The sequence below is a fragment of the Drosophila subpulchrella genome, unplaced genomic scaffold (assembly GCF_014743375.2).
Source record: "Drosophila subpulchrella strain 33 F10 #4 breed RU33 unplaced genomic scaffold, RU_Dsub_v1.1 Primary Assembly Seq354, whole genome shotgun sequence".
NCBI lineage: Eukaryota > Metazoa > Arthropoda > Insecta > Diptera > Drosophilidae > Drosophila > Drosophila subpulchrella.
In genome coordinates this window covers 7,446,293-7,468,346 of record NW_023665577.1, presented here as the reverse complement: position 1 = coordinate 7,468,346, position 22,054 = coordinate 7,446,293, and the positions used below count along the sequence as shown (strand labels likewise).

The 22,054-nt window shown below is 46.7% G+C and overlaps 8 protein-coding genes across 11 annotated transcripts; 3 read left to right on the top strand and 5 right to left on the bottom strand.

The window, feature by feature from the left end:
- Nucleotides 1-588: 588 nt before the first annotated feature.
- Nucleotides 589-2,351, bottom strand: LOC119561014 (60S ribosomal protein L35a). The gene is made up of 5 exons (XM_037874835.1): nt 2,288-2,351; nt 2,199-2,227; nt 1,362-1,590; nt 764-991; nt 589-696 (listed from the first exon to the last, which is right to left on the bottom strand). Exons 3-5 carry the CDS (start codon nt 1,581-1,583, stop codon nt 673-675), a joined length of 474 nt encoding a protein of 157 aa, XP_037730763.1. The 5' UTR covers nt 1,584-1,590; nt 2,199-2,227; nt 2,288-2,351; the 3' UTR covers nt 589-672.
- A 1,879-nt stretch (nt 2,352-4,230) lies between these two features.
- Nucleotides 4,231-6,008, top strand: LOC119561009 (polymerase delta-interacting protein 2). Its single transcript, XM_037874830.1, has 4 exons — nt 4,231-4,586; nt 4,639-5,068; nt 5,128-5,469; nt 5,525-6,008. Exons 1-4 carry the CDS (start codon nt 4,477-4,479, stop codon nt 5,876-5,878), a joined length of 1,236 nt encoding a protein of 411 aa, XP_037730758.1. The 5' UTR covers nt 4,231-4,476; the 3' UTR covers nt 5,879-6,008.
- LOC119561012 (39S ribosomal protein L44, mitochondrial) lies at nt 5,923-7,110 on the bottom strand. The gene is made up of 2 exons (XM_037874832.1): nt 6,951-7,110; nt 5,923-6,898 (listed from the first exon to the last, which is right to left on the bottom strand). Exons 1-2 carry the CDS (start codon nt 7,015-7,017, stop codon nt 6,000-6,002), a joined length of 966 nt encoding a protein of 321 aa, XP_037730760.1. The 5' UTR covers nt 7,018-7,110; the 3' UTR covers nt 5,923-5,999.
- Nucleotides 7,111-7,390: 280 nt separating this feature from the next.
- On the top strand, nt 7,391-9,267 carry LOC119561011 (SWI/SNF-related matrix-associated actin-dependent regulator of chromatin subfamily B member 1). The gene is made up of 2 exons (XM_037874831.1): nt 7,391-7,783; nt 8,331-9,267. The coding sequence occupies exons 1-2, from the start codon at nt 7,512-7,514 to the stop codon at nt 9,169-9,171; spliced, it is 1,113 nt and encodes a 370-aa protein (XP_037730759.1). The 5' UTR covers nt 7,391-7,511; the 3' UTR covers nt 9,172-9,267.
- A 27-nt stretch (nt 9,268-9,294) lies between these two features.
- Nucleotides 9,295-11,016, bottom strand: LOC119561008 (histone deacetylase 3). Its single transcript, XM_037874829.1, has 3 exons — nt 10,825-11,016; nt 10,679-10,767; nt 9,295-10,482 (listed from the first exon to the last, which is right to left on the bottom strand). Exons 1-3 carry the CDS (start codon nt 10,980-10,982, stop codon nt 9,413-9,415), a joined length of 1,317 nt encoding a protein of 438 aa, XP_037730757.1. The 5' UTR covers nt 10,983-11,016; the 3' UTR covers nt 9,295-9,412.
- LOC119561015 lies at nt 10,974-11,277 on the bottom strand. Its single transcript, XM_037874836.1, has one exon. The coding sequence runs from the start codon at nt 11,148-11,150 to the stop codon at nt 11,034-11,036; it is 117 nt and encodes a 38-aa protein (XP_037730764.1). The 5' UTR covers nt 11,151-11,277; the 3' UTR covers nt 10,974-11,033.
- Nucleotides 11,278-11,865: 588 nt separating this feature from the next.
- LOC119561005 (biotin--protein ligase) lies at nt 11,866-21,942 on the top strand. 4 transcript variants are annotated; one of them, XM_037874821.1, is made up of 12 exons: nt 11,866-12,007; nt 12,070-12,407; nt 13,289-13,445; nt 13,525-14,555; nt 14,613-14,761; nt 15,550-15,706; nt 15,760-15,963; nt 16,031-16,216; nt 16,276-16,425; nt 16,503-16,646; nt 20,967-21,298; nt 21,350-21,942. In XM_037874821.1, exons 1-12 carry the CDS (start codon nt 11,866-11,868, stop codon nt 21,525-21,527), a joined length of 3,168 nt encoding a protein of 1,055 aa, XP_037730749.1. In that variant the 3' UTR covers nt 21,528-21,942. The 4 variants fall into 4 exon arrangements, with proteins under 4 accessions (XP_037730749.1, XP_037730753.1, XP_037730752.1 ...); XM_037874825.1 differs by having other exon boundaries at nt 13,289-13,301; nt 15,568-15,706; nt 21,350-21,527; XM_037874824.1 differs by having other exon boundaries at nt 13,289-13,301; nt 21,350-21,527.
- Nucleotides 16,820-20,553, bottom strand: LOC119561006 (kinase suppressor of Ras 1). Its single transcript, XM_037874826.1, has one exon. The coding sequence runs from the start codon at nt 20,271-20,273 to the stop codon at nt 17,373-17,375; it is 2,901 nt and encodes a 966-aa protein (XP_037730754.1). The 5' UTR covers nt 20,274-20,553; the 3' UTR covers nt 16,820-17,372.
- Nucleotides 21,943-22,054: the final 112 nt, after the last annotated feature.

Genomic DNA, 22,054 nt, shown 5'->3' with positions numbered 1-22,054 from the left:
AGGACTGTTTTTCTTATGTGCCAACATTTAATCATCTATTATACAAAACATTGAGTTAAAAAATTCACAAATTTGCCACAAAAAAATCGGAATTTGTAACAAATCTTGCAACTTTCAAATACGGTTACAAGAGAACCATTGCTTCGCCAAGAAATGTATTCACATTTAAAAAAAATCTCGTTTCATAGATTTGATGATTTTTGATAAACTAATTGGTTTAGTTTAATTTCAAGAACTAATCATAATAAAAAACTACACAAATATGGAGAGGTGAACTTAAGCGATCTCACACATATACTAAGACGAACAAAATTATAAGTACTTTAAAATAAAATATGTACATCAAAACTCAAGGAATTCGGTACCAGTCCTTGTTCACCATTAAAAAATTCAAAGTTCTGTTTTATAGCTCCCTTTCTTTTAAAACAGGTATTTGGTTTCTTTTGGTCCGCTGATAAAAACATCGATCAATATCTATTTTTGCTACATCCTTTTGAAGAAAACTAGCCGACGGTCAACTGACCATTTTTTTAATTTCTCTTCATGCATTTCCATGTTCTCTCGCCATTAATATGAAACAAAGTTGGGTTGTAATTAAATTTAAATTGTTTCATTTAATATAAAACGGATTTTTTTACTCCTGCAGGTCAGTTACTTAAGTTGGGTATTAACTTAAATCCTCGATGGGTACAGCATCTGTAAAAACAAAATGAAAATCAAGTTAATAGACTGGATCGGTTGGACAGATAGGGCTTAAACTTACGATGCGGATGCGGTGTCCCATGGCGTGACCAGGCAGGTTCCTGTTGAAGCGGGCACGCACAGCGCCGGTGTTGCCGTGGATGCGGGTGACCTTGCCCCAAACGGCGCGGACGCGGGTCTTGCGCTCGGGATGCTGTGGCACGCACTTCTTGGTCTCGGCCTTGTAGACATAGACGCAACGCTTGCCAACGTAGAAGGATCCGTGCTCCTTGCGGCGGGCTCCCTCAATCTGTAAGGGGATAGGAGGGTTATTATCATCCTTTAACTGTTAATAAATATTACTTTTATGATTATGAGATTTTTAAAAATGCTGAAGACTCATTAAATTTTTGCAGAACTAATGTCAATGTGGAGGGCTTGCACTAGAATAAATATCTACAGCCGGAACACTTTTTATAAATGTTCTTATCTGGCGGATTATTGATTATTATCCACTTTGATGTGAAGGAACCCATTAAGAGTCTCGGGACATCAAATAACTTTTGTTTAGTTTATAAAGTATAGTCCACTTTGATGGGAAGAAATGCATTAAAAGTTTCGGGTCATCAAATACACTTTTAGAACACCTTGGAACGTGAAGCAGCTGGACGAGTTCTTACCTTGAGGATGGCCTGGTTCTCATGCTGGTTCCTCAGACCACGCTTGTAGCCGGTGAAAACGGCCTTGGCGAAGAGGCGTCCGTGGCGCTTGTACTTCCTGGCGGAAACCTTGGCCTCAGTGGCGGCGGGCTTCTCGGCCTTGGGGGCTTTGGCGGCCTTGGGAGCCTTCTGGGTCTTGGCGGCCTTGGGCGCAGCAGCGGTCTTGGCTTGTGTGTCGGCCATGGCTTACCTGTGGATGATAGGGATAAAAACATTAGTCAAGGAATATTCACCACGATCACTCCAAAAATTAATCATTTGGGTTGGACATTTAAGGGACAAGGGTAATATTTATCAATGACCAGTTGTAAACTAATATCGATGGCTCCAAGTTTAATTATGCTACTTTACAGGGCTGTAAGCACAAACTATAATTTTTAGAAAAGGCGCAGACTGGCCTACCATCTCCAGGGAACATATGATAAATAACTACCACTGCTTTCAATTTCTGACAAAACATTTAGATATTAAGAAAAAAAAAACACTTGAAAACAACTAGTTGCGATTAAAGGATTTTAAAAATGTCTAATTGTGCACCGTGTGAAGAACGCAACTATTGTGAGCGGTACTGAGCTGCAAGACACACATAATGCAATTCTATTCGGATATCACGTTCTTTGACCGCGGTCCTGGAGGATAAATGGGATGGGCCGAAGGAACTACTCAGACACAAACAATCACAAATTAATTCCGCCAGCCGATTTTGGTGCACGTGGGCTGATGTTTGCAGGTTATTGAATGATTATTTGCTGATTTCCCAATGCGACGACTTGATTCGCTCTGACTGCGGAGACCCACCTTGTTGTTCGATGAATGAATAAACACCGCTAGAAATATAAATAAAATATTAATAAAAGTAAAAACGTCAAGAAATTTATTTTACTTACTTCGCCGGAAACGAAAGCGAAAAGAAGGAAATAGTGTGGCTGCCGCATCACGCTACAAAAACGCGTTCCGTTAAGAATAACAGCGTGCTGTTACTCAACAGCGAGCTGTTAGGGGCAAAATATAGCAATCAGTTGGCAGCGCGATCATAATGAATGCCGTTATTGGGAATTAACAGCGCATTCGGCAGAAAATCAATTCGGTTTTGCACTTGGAGTTCGATTTGTTTTGAAATATAACAAGGACTTAATATGATATATATTTTCCAAACTGAGACCAATATTTTTAACAAGGTATACCTCTAACCGGCTTGCTGTTTTCAAAAACACAAATTACCATAACGTAATCGCCGCTAGGTGGCGCCCCGCAATTTATGAAAATTTATCTGATAAAGTCCATGTTTTGGTTTTGAATGGGCATATTAAAACAAGCCTGAGAAAACTGCCCCAGAAGATTTTTAAAAATTTTGGATGAGGAATAGTGGATAAAAACTTAATGGATATGAATAATAGTCCACAGCATAAAACATATCTTTTGATATGTCTTCTCTACAGTGATTCTTAAGAAATCATTTTCAATGCCAAATAATTTCGAATTACCCAACAAGAGTGGCAGTCAATCTTTGCATTAATCTTAAAAAGTAAATACAATAGCGAATAAATTTTTCTAAATTTTTTTTGTAAACTTACCAATTTAGACAACACTGCCAATTTTTTACAGTTTATGTGTCCAATAGCCAAGTACATAAGGGATTACGAGATCAAAATGGCTATTCCACCGATTGGGATTCATCAAGGCACTACATTTATAAGTTATCCGAACTTGGAAGACCACCCCTCCATGTATATCAACTTAATAATAAAATGAAAGCCGTGAGCCTAAAATATATATAGAGTTTTTTAAAATGTAGCATTTTTATTTGAAAATTGAATCTTGGAGCGAGAACTATTTATGCTTGAATCGGAGAACGAAGACTTCATCTCCATATCGAGAGCACACATTCTCAAAAGATAAAGCATTTAGCCCTGCTCTCTTCTATGAATTCTGCAATTCTCCAACACCATTAGGGACTTCAGATTCTTCTTTGGCAACACAACAACCCGAAATAGTTTTTTTTCGAGAAGTATTGTCTGGAATGAAAAGCCTCTGTCCAAAAGCAAAGAAGAGAAATAGTTCAAATAAACATTAAACTGAGCACTTAGGAAGCCTTAAGAGAGATTAAAAAGTCTTGAAAAACAGATTGAATAGAGTATAGGTTTAAATATGCAAATAAAGAGTCTAACCAAATATACGTCTTTTTTAAAATTCCCAAAAAACTGTGTCATCACGATATTAAGTGGAAGGCAAAATGCATAAAAATCATCAAATCGATCACACTCTTAAATCACCACTTGTCTACGTGGGCGTACCTTGAATCTGGTTATTAAGGCAGTGTTATTGCAACCAACTATGTATATCAGATGATTTAAAACAGTTTTACTTATAGGGCATTTCCTAGATGGCTGCGTTCTCGAATTTTTTAAGTTCCATTCGCAAATTTATTGTGTGTAATTTTAACCTCTGACTATCTGGTTTCTGATTAATATTAATTTAGTTAAAATTTTTAAGAACTAAAAATGTGTTTTTTTAAATTTACTATATAGAAAATACCCTAACTAAAATTATATTTTCGAATGTTTAGGGAATATCCTATATTTAACTAATTTTAAAAATGAGAGCGATAAAATGGGAAAAAAAACAGAACGGTACTTAGTCTTCCTATTATGAACTATGTGCTGTGAAAAATTTGTGAATTTAAATTTCTCCAATATCTTTGAGCTTAGTAACTAGACAACGGGACTACGCTATGAGCATAACTTTATAGTAGTATTTAACTTTTTTCCCTTTTAACGATTTTCTGTTAAATTGTTATCCCCAAAAAGTCATCGACAATCGAATATAGTTATCGGCGACTCGGCGCAAACGCATAGTTGTTTTTTTCCAGTGCCGAAAACAATATCAAAATTTTTTCATAACAATGTTGATATTTTAGAGACTGCTACAAAATTGTAAAGCACATGTACCTCGCTGAAGCGAAGCAAACGTGAGAACCGATCGCCACAAGAAGCCGCAGCTTGTTGCATAAACCGCGTAGCTCTCCGCCGAAATCAAAGAGGTGCTCCCCGGGACTCCGAACTTTGGATGCGCCGTGATGGGCTTGCTGGTGCAAGTGTTCAAGTGGGATCAGCGATGGCGCCTGCTGCAACGGGTGGACATCCTGGTGCGGAGGGGCATCAAGAAGCAAGCGGTGTACCCAACCAAGTGAGTGGTGTCCTGAATCCTCCTGAATATTGCATAACACATCTTACTACAGACTCGCTGAGGTGGGTCGCCTGGTGGAGGCCCGCGACGACCGGTACGAGACGGGCCAGCTCTTCCTGCACCGCATCTTCGGCTACCGCGGCGTCATCCTCTTCCCCTGGACAGCCCGCGTCTACGACCGCGATCTGCACAACCCCGGCAAGATAAGCGCCACGACGACGGCGACCGCCAATCCGGCGCAGCAGCACCGCACCAAAGAGGCTTCCCTCCGGGTCAAGGCCAACACCTCCGCTCCGCCGACGACCTCATCCGCCCAGAGTGGGGATGCCCCCTCCTCGGCCGCCTATCAGTCAGAGACTCCCGCTGAACCAGAAGGCACCACCAACATGGGGACCGCCACGCAGGTGGACCCCAAGGAGGTCAAGGGCAAGGTGCAAACCTTCTACCAGGTCCTAATCGACACCCGCGACTGTCCGCACATTGTAAGCTGCTATTTTCGTTGCTTCCTTTAGTTACTAAGTGGTTATTTCCTGCATTGCAGCGCGCCCAGACCGAGGCGGTCACTTTCCTGGGCAACCAGGACTCAAACCGCAGCTTGTACGCCATCCCCGGACTGGACTATGTGGCACACGAGGACATCATGCCCTACAACTCCAGCGAGAAGAGTCCGCTGCAGCATGAGCTGTTCGACAAGTTCCTCACGCACGCTCCAGAGGCGGATCCGCCGTTCGTGGGACAGGACACACTGAAGGCGTGGCAGGAAAAGAACCATCCCTGGCTGGACATGAGCGATGTGCACAAGGAGACCACGGAGAATGTGCGCATTACGGTGATCCCCTTCTACATGGGTTGCCGCGAGACGCCTGCTAGTTCTGTTTACTGGGTGCGTAATGAAGGCATGTGCAATTATATATTGTTGTAATCGACTACCATTTTAGTGGCGCTACTGCATCCGCCTGGAGAACCTTGGCGAGCTCAGTGTGCAGCTGCGTGAGCGCCACTGGCGCATCTTCTCGCTGTCCGGAACCTTGGAAACGGTGCGCGGGAGGGGAGTGGTGGGCCAGGAGCCCATTCTCAGCCCACGGCTGCCAGCCTTTCAGTACAGCAGCCATGTGAGCCTGCAGGCACCCAGCGGCCATATGTGGGGAACCTTCAGGCTGGAGCGCGAGGATGGCTACTCGTTCGATTGCAAGATTCCGCCCTTTTCGCTGGAGAGCAAGCCGGACGACCTGGGACCACCCACACCGGCTACGCCCAGCGCCCACGATAAGAAGCGCGACGATAGCGACTAAGATGCAGTTGTTGAACCGTAGTTAAATGATTTTAAAACGCAAACTTCTCTGACAATGCATGCGTACATGTGTTTAGTGCAAATTACAATAATCAACTAGGACGCAGATCCCGTTCCGTTTCTCAGCCCAATCGCACGTTCTTGGTCTCTAGCTGTACAGAAAAGTCGAAGGGTCGTCGGTTATCGTGGGTATCAAAGATGCTCTGCAAGGCATCGATGGCCGCCGTTTCGGTGGCTGTCTTTAGATCCTCGCCGAATCCCTTGCCCAGTAGCTGACGATTAGCGTAGATGCCCACTTGGTACGCCGCCAGCACAGTGTTTCTGCCGCAATCTCCGAGCAGCCGAGGCTCTGCTTCGCCCAGCTTTCGCTCCTGGCATATCTTGTCCAACAGCTGCAACGGTTCCTGGGGTGTCCAAACATCCAACAGGTCCTTTTGGTTTAGCTGCGTGCAGATAAAGTCGCGGACAAAGAGAAAAGCCCTCTCGATGCCGCTGGAATTCGCCAGAGCGCCGATAACCGCCTGCAGGGATTGCGCCAGACTTTCCTCTGAGGGTGGGTACTCCGTGGAGTGAATCAAATCCTTGGTGCCCAGGTGAGAGGACACGTGAGCCAGTGTTTCGGTGCTGAGCAGAAAGTTGGCGATTGCCTGGAGACCTTCTTTTGGAACCTTCGGCAGCTGGTGTAGCAGGAATGCCTCCACGTAGGCGCGGGCGATGTGCTGGCCCTTCTCGATCAGATCGCTGTTGTCGGTCATGTGGAGGTCTGCCTCTTCAATGCCCAGCTGCCGGCGGCGCTCCTCCTCTCGACGAGCGAACGATTTCTCTGTGAAGGCACGCTGCAGCTGGGACTGCTCGAAGGATTCACCCAAACGCTTGCCAAAAGCGAACAGCTCCGAGCGTTGGTTCCACTCCACAAATCCGGAACGGGCCTCCGGTTTCTGCGGTCCCAGTTTCTTCTGCCGGTGGGCGAGTTCACGTAACGTCGGCGAAACCCAACGTTTGATGTGGCGCCGTGTTTGCACTGCCGGAAATCACATTTACTGACTGGGATTGGATGCGCTTGGACTACGTACCTGTGGTGGAGCCATCCAGAGGCTTGGCGCGAGCCAGTAGACCAGCGGCACTGCGTAAAAAAGACATCTTTGAGGCAATCTTAAAAATAATTAACGAATATTTTTGATCGCATGGGAACCAGTGCTGGAAAGGGAGTGCGGGTTCGGCTTGCAGAGATGGCAGGCTAAATATTATTTGTATAAATATAATATCCCTTCACCAATTTTAACTTTGTTTTATTCAAATTTTATTTCAAGTTATATTTTAAAGCCAGAGCTGAGTCACCAAATATGTTGCATTTATATATTTTAAATATTCATTTTTCAAAAATGTCTAACTTCAACTTTTAAAAAAAAGTAAGCTATTTTTATACTTTATCTATCTTTTTAGTAGCCAGAAGACGGCATCACTGAATTGCGTTGGTGGAGGTCGCACGTTTTCCAACACTTCCGCGATAGACGCCATGTATGTACATGTCTGTGTTTGTGTATGCGGCAGGAAAATTTAAGTTACTGAATATTAAGAAGGAATCCCGCAGACAATCCGCGATCTGAAACCCCAAGGAAGCAGACAGACCCAACATGGCGCTGCAGACGTACGGGGACAAGCCGGTGGCCTTCCAGCTGGAGGAGGGCGGCGAGTACTATTACGTGGGCTCCGAGGTGGGCAACTACATGCGCCACTTCCGCGGCATCCTGTACAAGAAGTACCCGGGCATGACGCGCATCGTCCTGTCCAACGAGGAGCGCAAGCGGCTGGCCGAGTCCGGCCTAAGTTCCCACATCCTGGCCAGTTCCGTCTCGCTGCTCCGCGCCGTGGAGGTGGACGACATCATGGCCGGCAACGATGAAAAGTAAGTGGGGAGAATCTGTCTGAAAGGGTATTACTTGGGATTAGATCAGGCACTACACTGTTACAAAGATCACTTCAGCATCATTAACAGAGTAATTAGAGTTGTATGTACATGAGGATTTCCTTTTTAAGGTGGTCTTCCTAACACTGTCAATCTTAAAAGTCTGTAGTAGCCGATCATATGGAACCATGGACTTATTGAACAAGTTTAAGTCTCAACCAAAAGTTGTTAATTACTTATTAATTTTTAGTTTTCTTGTTAGATACATGTGTTCGTTATCTGCCTGTATAGACTCTACAAATGGGTCTCAAATAGGTCAGTTGGGCTTAAGGTTTGACAAACTTTTGCAGGGATCTAGTATATAGTTCTAGTCCAATAGGCAAATGTCATTATGACATCCAGAATAAGGTACTACAGTTTTACAGAAACATATTGGGCGTTTTTAGTTTGACAGATAAAGCAGGTTACTTGTAAAGGCCTGTAGTGGCGTTCATATAAGCTAGCAGTGTCCAAGTTTATCTAATTTAACCATGAAACTGCGTCCCAGGTACCGCGCCGTTTCCGTGAACACCTCCGACACGCCCGTGCCGCGGGAGAGCAAGTCCAAGAAGCAGCCGCAGTATGTGCCCACGATGCCCAACTCCAGCCACTTGGACGCAGTGCCCCAGGCCACGCCCATCAACCGCAACCGAGTGCACACGAAGAAGGTGCGCACATTCCCGATGTGCTTCGATGACACAGATCCCACGGCCAGCCTGGAGAACGCGGCGCAAAAGGAGTGCCTGGTGCCAATCCGACTGGACATGGAACTGGAGGGTCAGAAGCTGCGCGACACCTTCACCTGGAACAAAAACGAGAGTATGATCACGCCGGAACAATTTGCGGAGGTGCTGTGCGACGACCTGGACCTCAATCCCCTGCCCTTTGTGCCAGCTATCGCGCAGGCCATCCGGCAACAGATCGAAGCTTTTCCCAACGACCCTCCTATCTTGGAGGAGAGCTGTGACCAGCGGGTAATCGTCAAGCTGAACATTCACGTGGGCAACACCTCTCTCGTCGACCAAGTCGAGTGGGACATGTCCGAAAAGAACAACAACCCGGAGGAGTTCGCCATAAAGCTCTGTGCGGAATTGGGATTGGGTGGAGAGTTTGTCACTGCCATTGCCTACAGCATTCGAGGCCAGCTATCTTGGCATTGCCGCACTTACGCCTTCAGCGAAGCCCCACTGTCAACGATCGATGTGCCGTTCCGGAATCCCAGCGACGCTGACGCGTGGGCCCCGTTCCTAGAGACCCTCACCGACGCGGAGATGGAGAAGAAGATCCGCGACCAGGACCGAAACACGCGCCGAATGCGGCGATTGGCCAACACCACAACCGGCTGGTGATCTTCCGAGATCCAGTAATATGTCACTAAAGTAATCCTCCTAATAAGTACCATTATTCATCTCAAATAAATGCGTGTCTGTCGATTTTAAAACCAACTACGTTCCACTAAGAGTCTCAGGAAATATCTTGTTCTTTAAAGATGTTGTATTTTTTAAAATAATCCCAAATTAAGGTACAAACTAACCTGCTGCTCTTTACTGCTTACCCTAAACACAAAACCTTACACTACGCTAACCAATACTAACTCTCCGCCGAATCCGGTTTGTCTTGGTCCTGATCGCCGTCGTAGAACTCGTTCTTGGCATCGACCATCTTGTCTTCATCAGCCACGGACATTCGTACGTCGGGGTCGGCCGCCTCGTCCCGGTTGTTGCGCAGCTCCTCCAAGTCCACATCCGGCGGCGTCTGCACCATTTGGACGCTCGGCGAGTGCTGGCACATTTTAAGGTTTTCGTACACATGCTTTACGATTAGTTCCAGATACTGCTTTGAGTTTGCATTATCCTGCCGTGAGTTAATCTCTGGATGGAGAGTGAAGTCGGGGGCGAAGAAGTCGTAATACTCGGTGGCAGGGAGATCATTTTCAATATCTTGGTCCACCAACAGCGAGGTCTCGTGCGTCCAACAGCGGGCCACGTTCCGCAGGGTGTAGCCACCTCCTCCGACGACCAGAGTGGGTACATTGAGCTCCTTTACAAACTTGACACACTCTCCATGCCCCTTTGTGCTCAGGGAGAAGCAACCGAGTCGATCTCCGGCCAGAGAATCCGCGCCACACTGCAAAACAATGGCCGTTGGCCGGTAGAAGTCCATGATGGCCGAGATGATTGGCTTGAACACCTGGAAGTAGCTCTGATCATCAATGCCTTCCTTGAGCGGCACGTTTACGCTATAGTATCGACCCGATTCCGCGCCAATCTCGTACATGTCCCCGGTGCCTGGGAAGAAGTAATTGCCGTATTTGTGGAACGAGGCCGTCATCACTCGGTCCGTGAGGTAGAAGGCCTCCTGCACCCCATCGCCATGGTGCACATCTATATCGATGTAGAGCACCCGAGGATGGTACTTCAGCAGCTCCAGGATGCCGATGACAATGTCATTCACGTAGCAGAAGCCACTCGCCTCAAACTTCTTGGCGTGATGCAGTCCACCCGACCAGTTGATGCAGATGTCGCTGTGGTTGTGGTTCAGCTTCTGGGCCCCCTCCAGCGAGGCACCCGTGTACATTGCACAAAAGTCGAAGAGGCCGTCGAACACGGGACAGTCCTCCCCCACGCTGAAGTGCGCCAGGTACTTGGTGTAGGCCACGGCTGAAAGAGATATTTCAAGTTCATGTTTTATAACCTTGACTTAAACAAGAATATTCTAAACTGAATTATGAGTATGATTGCCAGATGGCCAATGCTCCCCACTGTCTGTTAAAACCCCGCCAAAAGTTTAGGTAATTAAACCATCCACTTGTTTTTCAATTAGGCAAGTTCTCTAATTAGCACTTTCGCTACTTACAATTGCACTGGATGTTCTGCGGAGTCACCTGCTGGAGATAGGCGATGTACTCGTCGCTGTGGAAGCGGAGCATGTCCTGGGCACTGGCCCTGCAAGAGAATATAGGTCAGAATGGATCAAGGGACACTGCTTGCACTCGTACTTACTTGTACGGCCTGTAGATCTTCATTTTCTTGTGCAGCCCATAGTTCATCACTAGGCTGTGGGTGACCGCCAGGCGTTGCGGCTTCATCGGATGCCCGGCTCCATAGTGGAAGTTGCCCACGTCCGCGTTGTAGAAGTACGATACCCTCCGGTCCGTCATCGCGGCGCAGTCCTTCGTTCGGATCCGACCCCGTCGGAGCGCCCTAATCCTCTAGTTGTAGTCCAGATCCACGCCGGGTAGCAGGTACGTCTTCGCATACAGGACGATCAGCAGAACGGCCACGATAAACAGAAGTCGCCGGGTCGTATCGTATTCGCCCAACAGCATGCCGGCTCCGTGGCCAATGGACCAACTCAAATCGGCTTAAGTACTTTTATTTAGCTGCGAAAAACAATTTGCAAATATATTGCTAATTGAAAACAGCTTAAAGCGGCGTGTGCTCAAAATGTACCAAAAAACACCGCAGCTAGTGATGTGCAGACAGACTACGTGAAACGCCAAAGTCGCATCACGCGCGCATCTCCACCATTCAGTAAATCATATGCAATATATTAAGGTTACCGTTCAGCAAAGTGGCGACCCTTAATATATTTTTATGTCGCACTATTGATTTCCATTTTCATATATTGATTATGTAATTGAGTGCCATAAAAATTCAAAGAAATCAAAAGGTTCACCCTGAAAACCCGACAGATCTGGCCGAAAAAGGCCAAGCCGACAGCACTGTAAACGCCTGCCGCGCTTTCTTATCGGAATCATTTGTGGATAAGCTTCGTCCAGTTGGAGTGGAATGCAGTAATCAACAATAAAAGTCCGTGGGCAAGGAGGGCGGAAAGTGTGTCAACTGGCTGAAAACGGCGTACCAGGAAGCGCTTCTTTTGGCCATAGCAACCGATAAATCCGCAAGGGCGAGCGAAATCGGGCAAATTACGAAACCGCCATTGATTTTGGACCCAATCAAGATGTAACTTGTGCCCGGTCATAAGTCGTTCTCGAATAACTCCGAATCAAAGGCGGTACCAGTACCCAGCAGACATTCCCGATGTTGACCCTGTATTACGTGAGCGCCACCGTCCTGCAATCCTGGCGCATCCAGAAGGCCTGCTCCAAGATCGCCGAGCACCTGGCGCAGCCCTCGAGCATCGCCTTCTACGCCCTTCAAGCGGGCAGTGACGATGGATTCGGTGAGTGGCGGAGTCGTTGGAACGCGGCTGAGCTGTAGAATCCCCTCCTCCTCCGTCCCCAGATCCCGCCCTGGCCAGCTCCGAGCTGTGCGGCAACCGCAATGCGGCCAAGGTCACGGACATCCTGTGGCTGCACGCCAATCAGCGGGGCTGCTGCCTCCGTCCGCTGCAGACGCTCCACATCACGCCCTGGATCAGCTTCCCGGCGGCGCCCAGTCTGCTGCCCTTCTCCTACGCCGCCGACACTCTGACGCCGGTGACCACGCCCACGGAGGCGGACACTCCGCCCAGGCAACGGGTTTCGCTGTCCACGAAGGGCGGGCAACGGATGCAGCTGCTCCTGGAGGCCCACGTGGAGCCAGTGCAGCGGCCCAGCTCCCAGGACACGACGGCTGTGCGGGTAAGTTGGGGGGTCCGCGCACCGGACTCTGAAGTGGGACTTAAGTCATCTTAAAGGTCACACATAGGCTCTTTAGACAAGCAATATTGCACGGACTGAATTTTTCTGTGTAGTATATGCATTAAAAATCTCTAACTTGCATTCCCATTTGAGGGTTGTGGACAGAAATCATTTGATAACCTTTCCCATTTTATATGATATCTTTAATTCAAACTTTAAAGTAGCTTTGAACGGCTAGGAAGACTTACACAGTACAAAGATTACCTTCCTTAGAGAAATGTTCCTAATAAATATCTTCCTCTTTGATTTTTATAATGTTAATAATTATAATCCTCTATAATTAAGGGTGGAGTTCCCCGCACATAAGTACTTTCAAGTAAAACGATATTTTTCGTAAAATTTACCATTGCAAATATATCCTTGTTTTAGAGGGCCTTTGTAAACTGAGATATTTTGTATTCTTTATTTTTATCCTTTTTGTTTAAACAATGCACAATTGCATAAATATCAAAATTTAAATTTAGTTATTTATGGTTTGAAAAATGTACAAATTTTTCCCAAAAAAAGAAGTTAATTAAACGTTGTTATTCAATAAGAAAATAGTTGTTAAAATAATATGGTACAGAGATTATTGTAAACTAGAAAATTAACATATATTTTCTTCAAAAAAATTGAATGGCTAACCTTAAAAGTTAAGGGTAATCAAAAATCGGCTATAAAGATGACGGCGGTGCGTGTGGTAATGTGATTAAGATGTAGCCGTTCCAGGACGGTTGAATCGATAGAGGGATGGCGTCATACACATGTATACATATCCGCTAACCAGGGGTCTCCCTTCGTTCCTCTTCCTTCTACTTGCATGTCGGCTGCCCATGAATCAGCTCGAAGATTACGGTAAGCTAATTGCATGGAAAATAGACTCCCACCTGGCGGTGCTCATCGAGACAGACGTCGAGCACTTCACGCAACTTTTGATAACGACTTTCTTGCGAAATAATTTATGCATTAACGATCAGCTGCCACTTTTGCGGATTGAGTGTAAGCTGGACCTAAAATCGTTCTCATGCAAACTGATTCTTCTAGGAAACATACTAATAAGTTCCTCCTTTTTTCCCAGCGGTTCAGCGAGAAGGTGATCCGCAGCCCTTTGAGTTGCTGGCCAATCACCTGAAGCGCCAGTCCCGCACCACCGTCGGTCTGGACAAGGATGGTTGGAAGAAGCACCTGGAGGATCTTCGAGCCGTCGGCGTGCTGGCCCACCAAGCCACCGAGTTCGAGTACCAAAGAAATCGCTCCGAGGGAAGGACGAAACCAGATCTCATCGCCCATGAGCATCGCCAGACCCCGGAGCCCGTGGCCAAGGCTGTGGCTGTGGTGGAGCCGACCAACAAGGCATCTCTGTCTCCGGCCAGGGTAGCGGATAGTTCCCAGAAAGCAGAGCCCAAGGGAACGCCGGTCAAACTTTCTCCTGCTAAAAGTGAAGCAAAAACCAGTCCTGCTAAAAGCGAAGCTAAGTCCACTCCTGCTAAGAACGAAAGCAAGCCAGTCATAACCAAAGAGGACTCAAAGTCGACGCCAAGTAAAGGCGAACGTAAACCAAGTGAATTGGAAAAACTAGCCGCCGCCCAGGCGTCCCAGATGCAGAAGATAGAGAGGGTGGAGGTCTCGCCCATTAAGGCTGCTCCATCGACCAAGCCATCAACCCTCAGTGATGTCAATGAGCCTGTGAAGTCATCAGATAAACCAACGAAGCCCAGCAAATCCTTTGAGGTGGTGAAGCCTTTGAATTCTCCTCCGTCGGCTGGCATTGCTCCTTCACGACCTGTGCTGCAACGGAATAAGAATAGTCTGCAGGAGAGCAAGCCTCTGAATGTTTTAGTCTACTCGGACAGTGCCAGCGCCCGCGAGTCCACCCTGGCCACTCTTCAGCAGCTGCTGGAGCGGAATGTGTACACCATCTACCCGCTGATGCCGCAGCAAGCGGCCCTAAAATACTGGACAGAGCAGACTGCTCTGCTTGTTGTCTGCGGATCGGTGGCGCCGGGAATTGGTCAGATCTTGGTAGACTACTTCCTGCACGGCGGCAAGGTGCTGAGTCTGTGTTCGGATATACTGCACTTCATACTGCCCAACTATCGTACAGCGGAGGTAAGAATGACAGATTTTGTTCACTAAATACGGGGTGATGCAAACATTTGAACTTAGGTTCGAGAGCACGAATTGGTTCAATTCTCCTATGACAAGTGGCAGCGGGTCAAGATGATGCACCACATTTTCTGCTACCAGCCGTCGCCGGTGAAGAAACACTTCTCCACGGACAGCGAGGAGTCGACTAAGTCACATTCCCGCAAACCGTAAGTAAACATCACTGCTTCCCAACCACACTGAGAAGCAGCAGACTGACAGCGTCCAAAACATATTGCTAACCTTGCCGATCTATTTTATAGAGCAATAACCTTTAACAGACTTAAAAGTATCCTCGAAACCTCTATGTTGCATGTTTATACACCGAAAAGCCCTATCCAAAACAAATTGCTTGTTGCACCTTAGGGGAAGATTTAAAAGGCCTTTTTATTTCGAAAAAATTTCTATTGGTTAATTTAACGGATGGGGCTTGTCAGCTAAGTGATAACCAAAGTTCAAACCAATATTTTTTAAAATACTCGTGCTAATACTGAACCGTTTCTAACTAATTCCAACTCTCATTTTATTTCTCAAACGTTTCATGCTAAAATTTGGTCTCGTTTCTTCTGAATATGGCTTCCTTTCTATTTCATTCGGTGTGCACCATAACCTGTCGTAACTCCTTTCGAAACTGCATAATTAACTAACCGATTTATGTCAAATTTGGTTCTCATTTAAAATCCACGAATGAATTATTCCTTATAAATATTAATATAAGCCCTTTACTTTTTAATTGGTTATTTATTTTGCTTGACATTTCTATTCCATTGTCCTACTATACTTTTCTGTCTGCCTGATCGCTTATTTTCCTGCCCATTCTATATCTATCTATCTCTGTGTGTGCTTCTACTTGTGTGTGCTATCACTATTATAATCCTACCTACCATTAACTAAAATAAAAACATAAACCAAAAAAACAAAAAAAAAACACAAAATCAAACCACGAAACGCTGCTCAGAGCTCTAGTATGTCCAAGGTCCATGGAACTGAAGGATCTGGCCGGGCACAGCCACAATTTGGATGTACAGGTGCTGGGCACCGAGGAAACCTGGAACACGCCTAGCTTGATGTTGGCCAAAAGCCTGCAGAGCGGGGGAAAGGCCGTCTTCTCGCAGGTATGTATTTTCTCGGCTAGCTAACTCTACTTTATTAACTCTAATTTATTCAGGTTCATCTGGAAATGAATCCCAGCGAGTTCGAATCGGATGAGATTAAGTACTCCATTCTGAAGCAGAACGAACGCACTCGGCTCGAGATATTTGCGGATCTCTTGGGGAAGTACCTGGATGTGCAGGTCCAGGGTGGAGTGGGTGTCGATCAGTCGCAGCCTGGAGTGGTCTATCAGCACGCCTATTTCCTGGGCCGCCATGAGGTAGGCAGTGGATGAGATCGTTTGTCAACTTGGGCATTTCAATAAACGAGTCTTTTTAACCGTCCAGACCAAGTTTGAGCTTTTGGAGAAGTTGCGTTTGCGATGCAGTGGATCCGATAACGTCATAGCAACGCCAAAGCTGACGATCAAATTCTGTGGAAAGGACGACAAGCCGCCAGTGGCCAATAACAATGTCCTGCCCATACTGATACATTCCTGTCCGGACGACTTCTCCACCGTAGAGTACTTTGATGTGCGCAAGTATAATTTAATCAAACTGCTGACATTAAGATATACCCGTTTTGTATATAGCATCTTAAAACGGAGCACATTGGACGACTGGTCATCTATGCACCCGTTGTGAGCAGTTCTATGCATGTCATCAACAACCTGGAACTCATCAATGGTCTGGCAGTGCTGCCCGTGCAACAGACCTCTGGAGTGGGTCGCAGTAATAATCAGGTTAGTATTCTAGGAGTCCCAAGATTCCAAATTCCAGATTCCAGATTATAAAGTTACCATTCCTTCGTGTGTTTCAGTGGCTTAGTCCCCTGGGCTGTGCCATGTTTTCCTTGCAACTCCACCTGGCCATGGACTCAGCGTTGGGCTCTCGGTTGCCTCTTCTGCAGCACCTGGTTGGAGCGGCCATCGTCAATTCTCTACGGGGTCATGAACAGTATGGGGTGAGTAATGATTGCAAACCCGCCTAGTAAAAACAAGTATTTAGATAAAAAGGGCCATAGAGCGTTAGGGGTTTCAGCGATGCTTTCAACATCTGGTCGCTTTGAATTAGCCAACGATCTTTGGTGATTCATATGCATCGAAACAAATCAGATAAGAAAGGTCACGTTAATTTGGCTTTAGTGATAAGTTTATTTGACATTTTTCTTGATTTCGCATTTAAGGTCCATTTACTATATACATTTGAACGTACACATAGTACACAATACATATTAATTTAAATACTAATCCCTCATATACACTTCTGTATACACATGTACATATATAGAGTTTAACTTACACATAATTAACAATTTAGAAATTGCTCACCTGATTAACGTTTACTTTAATATTTGCCACAGTGCTTGTTTGTTTGTATATGTCTATGCCTTCTCAGTTTGCCTCTGCTCTTTAACATTTAAACGTTTTGTCTTTTTCGAGTTAACATTTGTTTTCGCCTTTGTTTTGTTTGCTCACAACTGCAACTGATTGCACCCGATACATGCGTACATAATTTAGTTTTAAAATCGTTTCTATAATTTGGTAGTTACGTTTAAGTATTTACAATCTGTGCTTAGTTTGTTAGAACTTTGCTTAGGAAAGTTTACTGTTTTGGGAAGAAACCGAGCCAGCTTAGTTAATCGGTCGTAATTGTACTAGACAGTGACAGTGACCAGGAAGCAGCTCCCTCAGAACACGGACTCCGCAGACCGTGACAGGTTGACGGGATGGGAGGGACTGCGCGCCAGTCGCTTCTTGGGAAGGTGATCCAGGAGCGAAAGCAGGCGCGCAAATTGTGGTCGGTGCTCCTTCTCATACGTCCAGCACAGCATTAGCAAGTCCTTGACATCGCGTCCCGACTGCAGATTGGCCAGCGATTGTTTCATTCCACGACCCACTTGCCAGATGATCGACTCCGCCGGTTGATCCTTAAACGTGAACTCACCGCAAATTAGCTCGTACCACACGGTTCCAAAAGAGTAGACATCCGAGTAGGGGGTGAACGCCAGGCACTCTCCGCGCGGCTTCTCCGGCTGCAGCGCTCGGATGAGCTCCGGCGCCAGGTAGCACAACCAGTTGTGGGGCACCCCCAGGCCCATATCACAGTAGAGCAGCTTGGTGGAGCTAAACAGCCCAAAGTCCGTGATGATCACCTTGCCATTCTCGATGAATATGTTCTTTGTGCGTAGATCCTTGTGGATGATCTCCCTCGCGTGCAGGTATCCCATGCCCTGAGCTATCTGCTGGGCAATTAGGAGAGTCCGGTTCATTGCGAACTTCTCGCGACGCTGGTGGATGTACGTGTACAGGGTGTTGCCCTTGCACAAAGAAGTCACAATGGCCAAATATGGCGGATTCATGCAGGCTCCCATGAACAGCACCAGATTCTCGTGCCGCGTATTTTTGAAGTTGGCCACCTCGCTGCGAAAGGTCTCCAGCATGTGCTCGTCCTGCAGGTAGTCCTCGTTGAGCAGCTTTACTGCTACATCTCCATGCCACAGGGCTCGATGAACAGTGCCAAAGCGGCCCTGTCCGATCCGCTCTAGCAGGCGTAAATCGCCGTACGGAATGTCCCATTCCTTCAGTGAAATGGAGTTCTGTCGCCACTGCCCCGAATCTCCGTCTTCCGTTGAATCCACTCGAACGGGCGTCCTGTCCGAATCCGTGCTGGCACTTCCGGACAAAGAGACTGTCTTATCGCTATCATTTGACTTATGGGTGTCCGTGTACTCGCTGGTGAAGGGCGTCCTCTTATCTACTCCGGCTGTGCTCAGTTTGCGTGGAAAGAAGCTGCTGGTACTGGTGCTGGTTGTGCTGTTGACCAGACCAGTCACGGTGGCGGAACTGGATGCATTTGACGACTGACTGCCTATTAGGGAACTCATGTGCCCGTTGGAACTGCCAACCAGGCTGTCCAGTGCTCCATTGGCGGTGATAGGCACGGCAGGGAATTGCTCTGGAACTGGTTCATTGGAAATAAGCGTATCACCTCCGCTTCCACCACTGCTCGTCACCGTCACGTTGGGGAAGTTGAACTGAGCCTGCTGGTGCTTGCCCAGCGATGGAGTAGGAACCAGATTGGCGCTGGAGCTGCTGCCACCGTGATCCAACTCGCGATCTCTTTGGTGGAACAGCGCCGGACTGCTTGGGGTGGAACTGGTGCAGCTAGAGCTCGGCGAACTGCTGTCGCCGTGCTGCTGATGAAGCGGTTTGCCCAGAGTGTTCTTCTTAACCAGCGGTGATCCCTTGGCCGCGCCGTGCACATGCGGTAGACTGGCGTATCCACCCTGCTCCTTAATGTGGCGAAACTCGTCCACATATTCTCGTGGCAGTCCGCAGGAAGGCGGCACGTGTGGCTCGCAAGACTTATGGCAGATGTACTTGCAGTCGGTGCACTTCAGACAGCGGGAGAACACCTGCTTCTGACACAAAGTACAGGTGGCCATGAAGCCTATGACCTTGGTGAAGCGATGCTTGATGGCATGACCCATGCCAACGTGGCCCACGCCCGGGGAGCATGGCACCATAAGCACGTTTGAGGTGCTTCCTCCGGAGCTAGCATTAGTATTTGCGTCCACAAAGATGTCAGAGCTGGCGGAACTGTGGCTATCGGGGCTGGGATCAGTGGGCAAACGATTACCGGCAGGCTGCTCTCCGTCCACTTGGCTCTGGTTCAGGAGTGTTTGGTGCTTTCTGGCGGGTGGCGGTGTACCGCGACTCCTCTGCGGTGTTCCATTGAGGCTGCTGCTCACCCCGCTGGAAGGCGTAAAGGGCGAGTTGGGTGGCGAGGGCGTGAGAGTCAGGGTCAGCTGAGAACCCTGCGTACTGTTCAGCTCCTCCGTTGCCGTAGGCGATTGACGGCCGCTCCGGGAGCTGGTTGAGTTGGCCAAAGCGGCGTTTTTCCCCTTGACACCATGCTGGCGATGATGGGTTCTCGGGGAGGCGCTTGAATTCTGACCCAGTCCTATATTGCCCACGCTGCCGCGGTGAATGTGGATTGACCTGTCCCAGGAGTCCCAGTGCCACTGTTCTGGATCGTTGTTGCTTGCCGCAGTGCCGCTCTCCAGCGATTCCATGCACTTCCTTAAGTTCTGCATGGCCCTAGTCAGGCGTCGCAGCTCCTCCTCTTCCCTTTGGCTAGGGCTGTCGGCCAGCAGCTGGCGTATCTCCTCGTCGCTGAGTCGCAGGCTCTGCTCCAGAGTGGTTAGGCGCGTGAGGCAGGCGGTGAGGGTCTCCTGGCTGAGGCCCACCACCCGGAGCCACTGTCTCAGCTCATTGCCCGTTGCATGGGGCAGCAGCCCATTGGCCGGGATGCGCTCGTTGAGCCGCATCTTCGCCAGAAGCAGCTCGGAGAAGTAGCGCACCAGCTTGGACTCCAGGCAGCGAATCTCCTGCTGTGTCAGCGTGGAACTAGTGGCGCACTGCGTGCGCAGGCCCTCCAGATGGTTGGCCGAGAGATCAATCATATCCTGGATGATGACCAGGTTGCTGTCCACGGACAGTGACCCGGAGACGGGACCGTTGGCATTGCTGGAGCCGGAGTCTGGGGCGTGTGCGGGGGCGTTGTTGTTGCTGCTCATCCTGCTCATTCGTGGCGGAGTGGAGTCCGATTGATTTTTTCAGACGCCCTCGCGGGGACTCGACGATTCGATGGGACCTGGGGTCGGGGCTCTGCTCCGCATTGTGGCCCACTTCCGGCGACCTTTACTTTCGCAGCTGCTGCTCCGTCTTTCGCACACTCACGCCCGCAACTCGAGACGGCTCGAGGAATGCGAAAAGACTATAATTTTATAATTTCTTCGGCTGTTGTTGAAATTTCTCTACACCCAAGTCAAGTGCAGCGCATTGAGCCAGTGTGACCGTGCGTGGAAAGTCTTCGTCGCTCGGCTTTTCAAAATGTACTAAAAAAGCACGAGTCTGAATACATCCGTTAGGGGCATCCCACGAATAAATTTGGTGCCTTTGACTATAGGAAAAATATATATGTATAATATGTTCCTTAGCTAATGTGTTTGTATTATTTCTTTCGAAACGTTTATTTTTTTTAGCGAAGCATTGTAAAAAAAAACCATTGCACGTATGTACATTTTATAGTTAGTTCTTTACCATTCAGAAACAAAAAAAAACGGGCTTAAGAAGAATTTTCAAAATAAAGTCTTATCTAAGCAAAGTGTTTAGTGTTTCTAATGAAGTTTTAAACTTAAGAATATTTGTTTTATTAGTTACAAAAATTGTATTACCAATTTAAGAAACTAATATTGTTTTTAATTTAATATTTACAGGTTTTAGATATTTCTTTGAAGTGGCCAAATGACATATATGCAAATGGGAACCAGAAAATTGGCGGCCTCGTCGTTAACACTACTCTGCAGGGTTCTCAAGCCATCGTCAATATTGGCAGTGGAATTAATTTAAATAATTCAAAACCAACTGTTTGCATTAACGATTTGATAAGGGAACATAATATCCGTGCCCCCAACAACAAACTACCCATTCTTAAGTATGAGCTGTTTATTGCCACGATATTTAATGAAATCGAAAGACTTTTGGGCGAGGTACAAAATGGAGACTTTGATAGTTTTTATGCCTTATACTACTCGCTCTGGTTACACAGGTAAAATTGTTAAATCGTTAAAAAATATATTTTAAACATTTTTATCCACAGCGGTCAGACCGTCAAGATTTGCCTCCAAAATGAACAAGAACGGGAAGCTGAAATAGTGGGTATCGATGATTATGGATTTTTGAAGGTGAAATTACCAAATGGAGCCGTAGAAACAGTGCAACCCGACGGAAATAGCTTTGATATGCTAAAGGGATTGATTGTACCCAAGTTCCAGTAGTTGAATGAATCGGAAGAAGAAAACTTATATTATTCCCCAATCCACTTATTTAATAGAGCTATTATCATTATGTATTTTTTAGGCGCATTTAGGTCAATTTATGAAGAATTAATTACTTACATATGTACTTATTAACCGAATTTATTCTTGCTTAAAATTGATAGAAAATTTTTTAAAATAATATGAATTCCACTAAATTGAATACTGCCAAAGAAAAATATGTTACTGGTAATCTCCAATATTTATACAAATTGGTATAGAACTAACAGATATATGCCGTATATCCCAGTGTTTTGAAAATACTTCGTAAGTTTATCCAGTCGTTACTGTTGTTATTGTCATCAAATCCTCTTCGTATGGGTGTTTTTGAAATTGGACTTTAATAAAGACGTATTTGATTATTGCGAACTTTAAATCGTTGTTTTAATTTTGGGAATGCAGTGTCGGACTTGTAAGCTTTCTTAAAAATGTATTAATTGTTACGTCTATAATTTTAAATAGGGTTCTTACTCAGATCCAATAATTAT

Excerpts from the sequence above, each read along its gene's own strand:
- LOC119561011 (XM_037874831.1), top strand. The coding sequence starts at position 7,512 with ATGGCGCTGCAGACGTACGGGGACAAGCCGGTGGCCTTCCAGCTGGAG. Across the intron at positions 7,784-8,330 it reads ATGGCCGGCAACGATGAAAA|GTACCGCGCCGTTTCCGTGA; the intron begins GTAAGTGGGGAG and ends ACTGCGTCCCAG.
- LOC119561012 (XM_037874832.1), bottom strand. The coding sequence starts at position 7,017 with ATGTCTTTTTTACGCAGTGCCGCTGGTCTACTGGCTCGCGCCAAGCCT. Across the intron at positions 6,899-6,950 it reads TCTGGATGGCTCCACCACAG|TGCAAACACGGCGCCACATC; the intron begins GTACGTAGTCCA and ends GATTTCCGGCAG.
- LOC119561008 (XM_037874829.1), bottom strand. The coding sequence starts at position 10,982 with ATGACGGACCGGAGGGTATCGTACTTCTACAACGCGGACGTGGGCAAC. Across the intron at positions 10,768-10,824 it reads AAGATCTACAGGCCGTACAA|GGCCAGTGCCCAGGACATGC; the intron begins GTAAGTACGAGT and ends ATTCTCTTGCAG. Across the intron at positions 10,483-10,678 it reads GCAGAACATCCAGTGCAATT|CCGTGGCCTACACCAAGTAC; the intron begins GTAAGTAGCGAA and ends TATCTCTTTCAG.
- LOC119561015 (XM_037874836.1), bottom strand. The coding sequence starts at position 11,150 with ATGCTGTTGGGCGAATACGATACGACCCGGCGACTTCTGTTTATCGTG.
- LOC119561005 (XM_037874821.1), top strand. The coding sequence starts at position 11,866 with ATGTTGACCCTGTATTACGTGAGCGCCACCGTCCTGCAATCCTGGCGC. Across the intron at positions 15,964-16,030 it reads ATTTCCTGGGCCGCCATGAG|ACCAAGTTTGAGCTTTTGGA; the intron begins GTAGGCAGTGGA and ends TTAACCGTCCAG. Across the intron at positions 16,217-16,275 it reads CCACCGTAGAGTACTTTGAT|CATCTTAAAACGGAGCACAT; the intron begins GTGCGCAAGTAT and ends TTTTGTATATAG.
- LOC119561006 (XM_037874826.1), bottom strand. The coding sequence starts at position 20,273 with ATGAGCAGGATGAGCAGCAACAACAACGCCCCCGCACACGCCCCAGAC.
- LOC119561009 (XM_037874830.1), top strand. The coding sequence starts at position 4,477 with ATGGGCTTGCTGGTGCAAGTGTTCAAGTGGGATCAGCGATGGCGCCTG. Across the intron at positions 5,069-5,127 it reads CCCGCGACTGTCCGCACATT|CGCGCCCAGACCGAGGCGGT; the intron begins GTAAGCTGCTAT and ends CCTGCATTGCAG. Across the intron at positions 5,470-5,524 it reads CTGCTAGTTCTGTTTACTGG|TGGCGCTACTGCATCCGCCT; the intron begins GTGCGTAATGAA and ends CTACCATTTTAG.
- LOC119561014 (XM_037874835.1), bottom strand. The coding sequence starts at position 1,583 with ATGGCCGACACACAAGCCAAGACCGCTGCTGCGCCCAAGGCCGCCAAG. Across the intron at positions 992-1,361 it reads AGAACCAGGCCATCCTCAAG|ATTGAGGGAGCCCGCCGCAA; the intron begins GTAAGAACTCGT and ends ATCCCCTTACAG. Across the intron at positions 697-763 it reads TGGGACACCGCATCCGCATC|ATGCTGTACCCATCGAGGAT; the intron begins GTAAGTTTAAGC and ends TTGTTTTTACAG.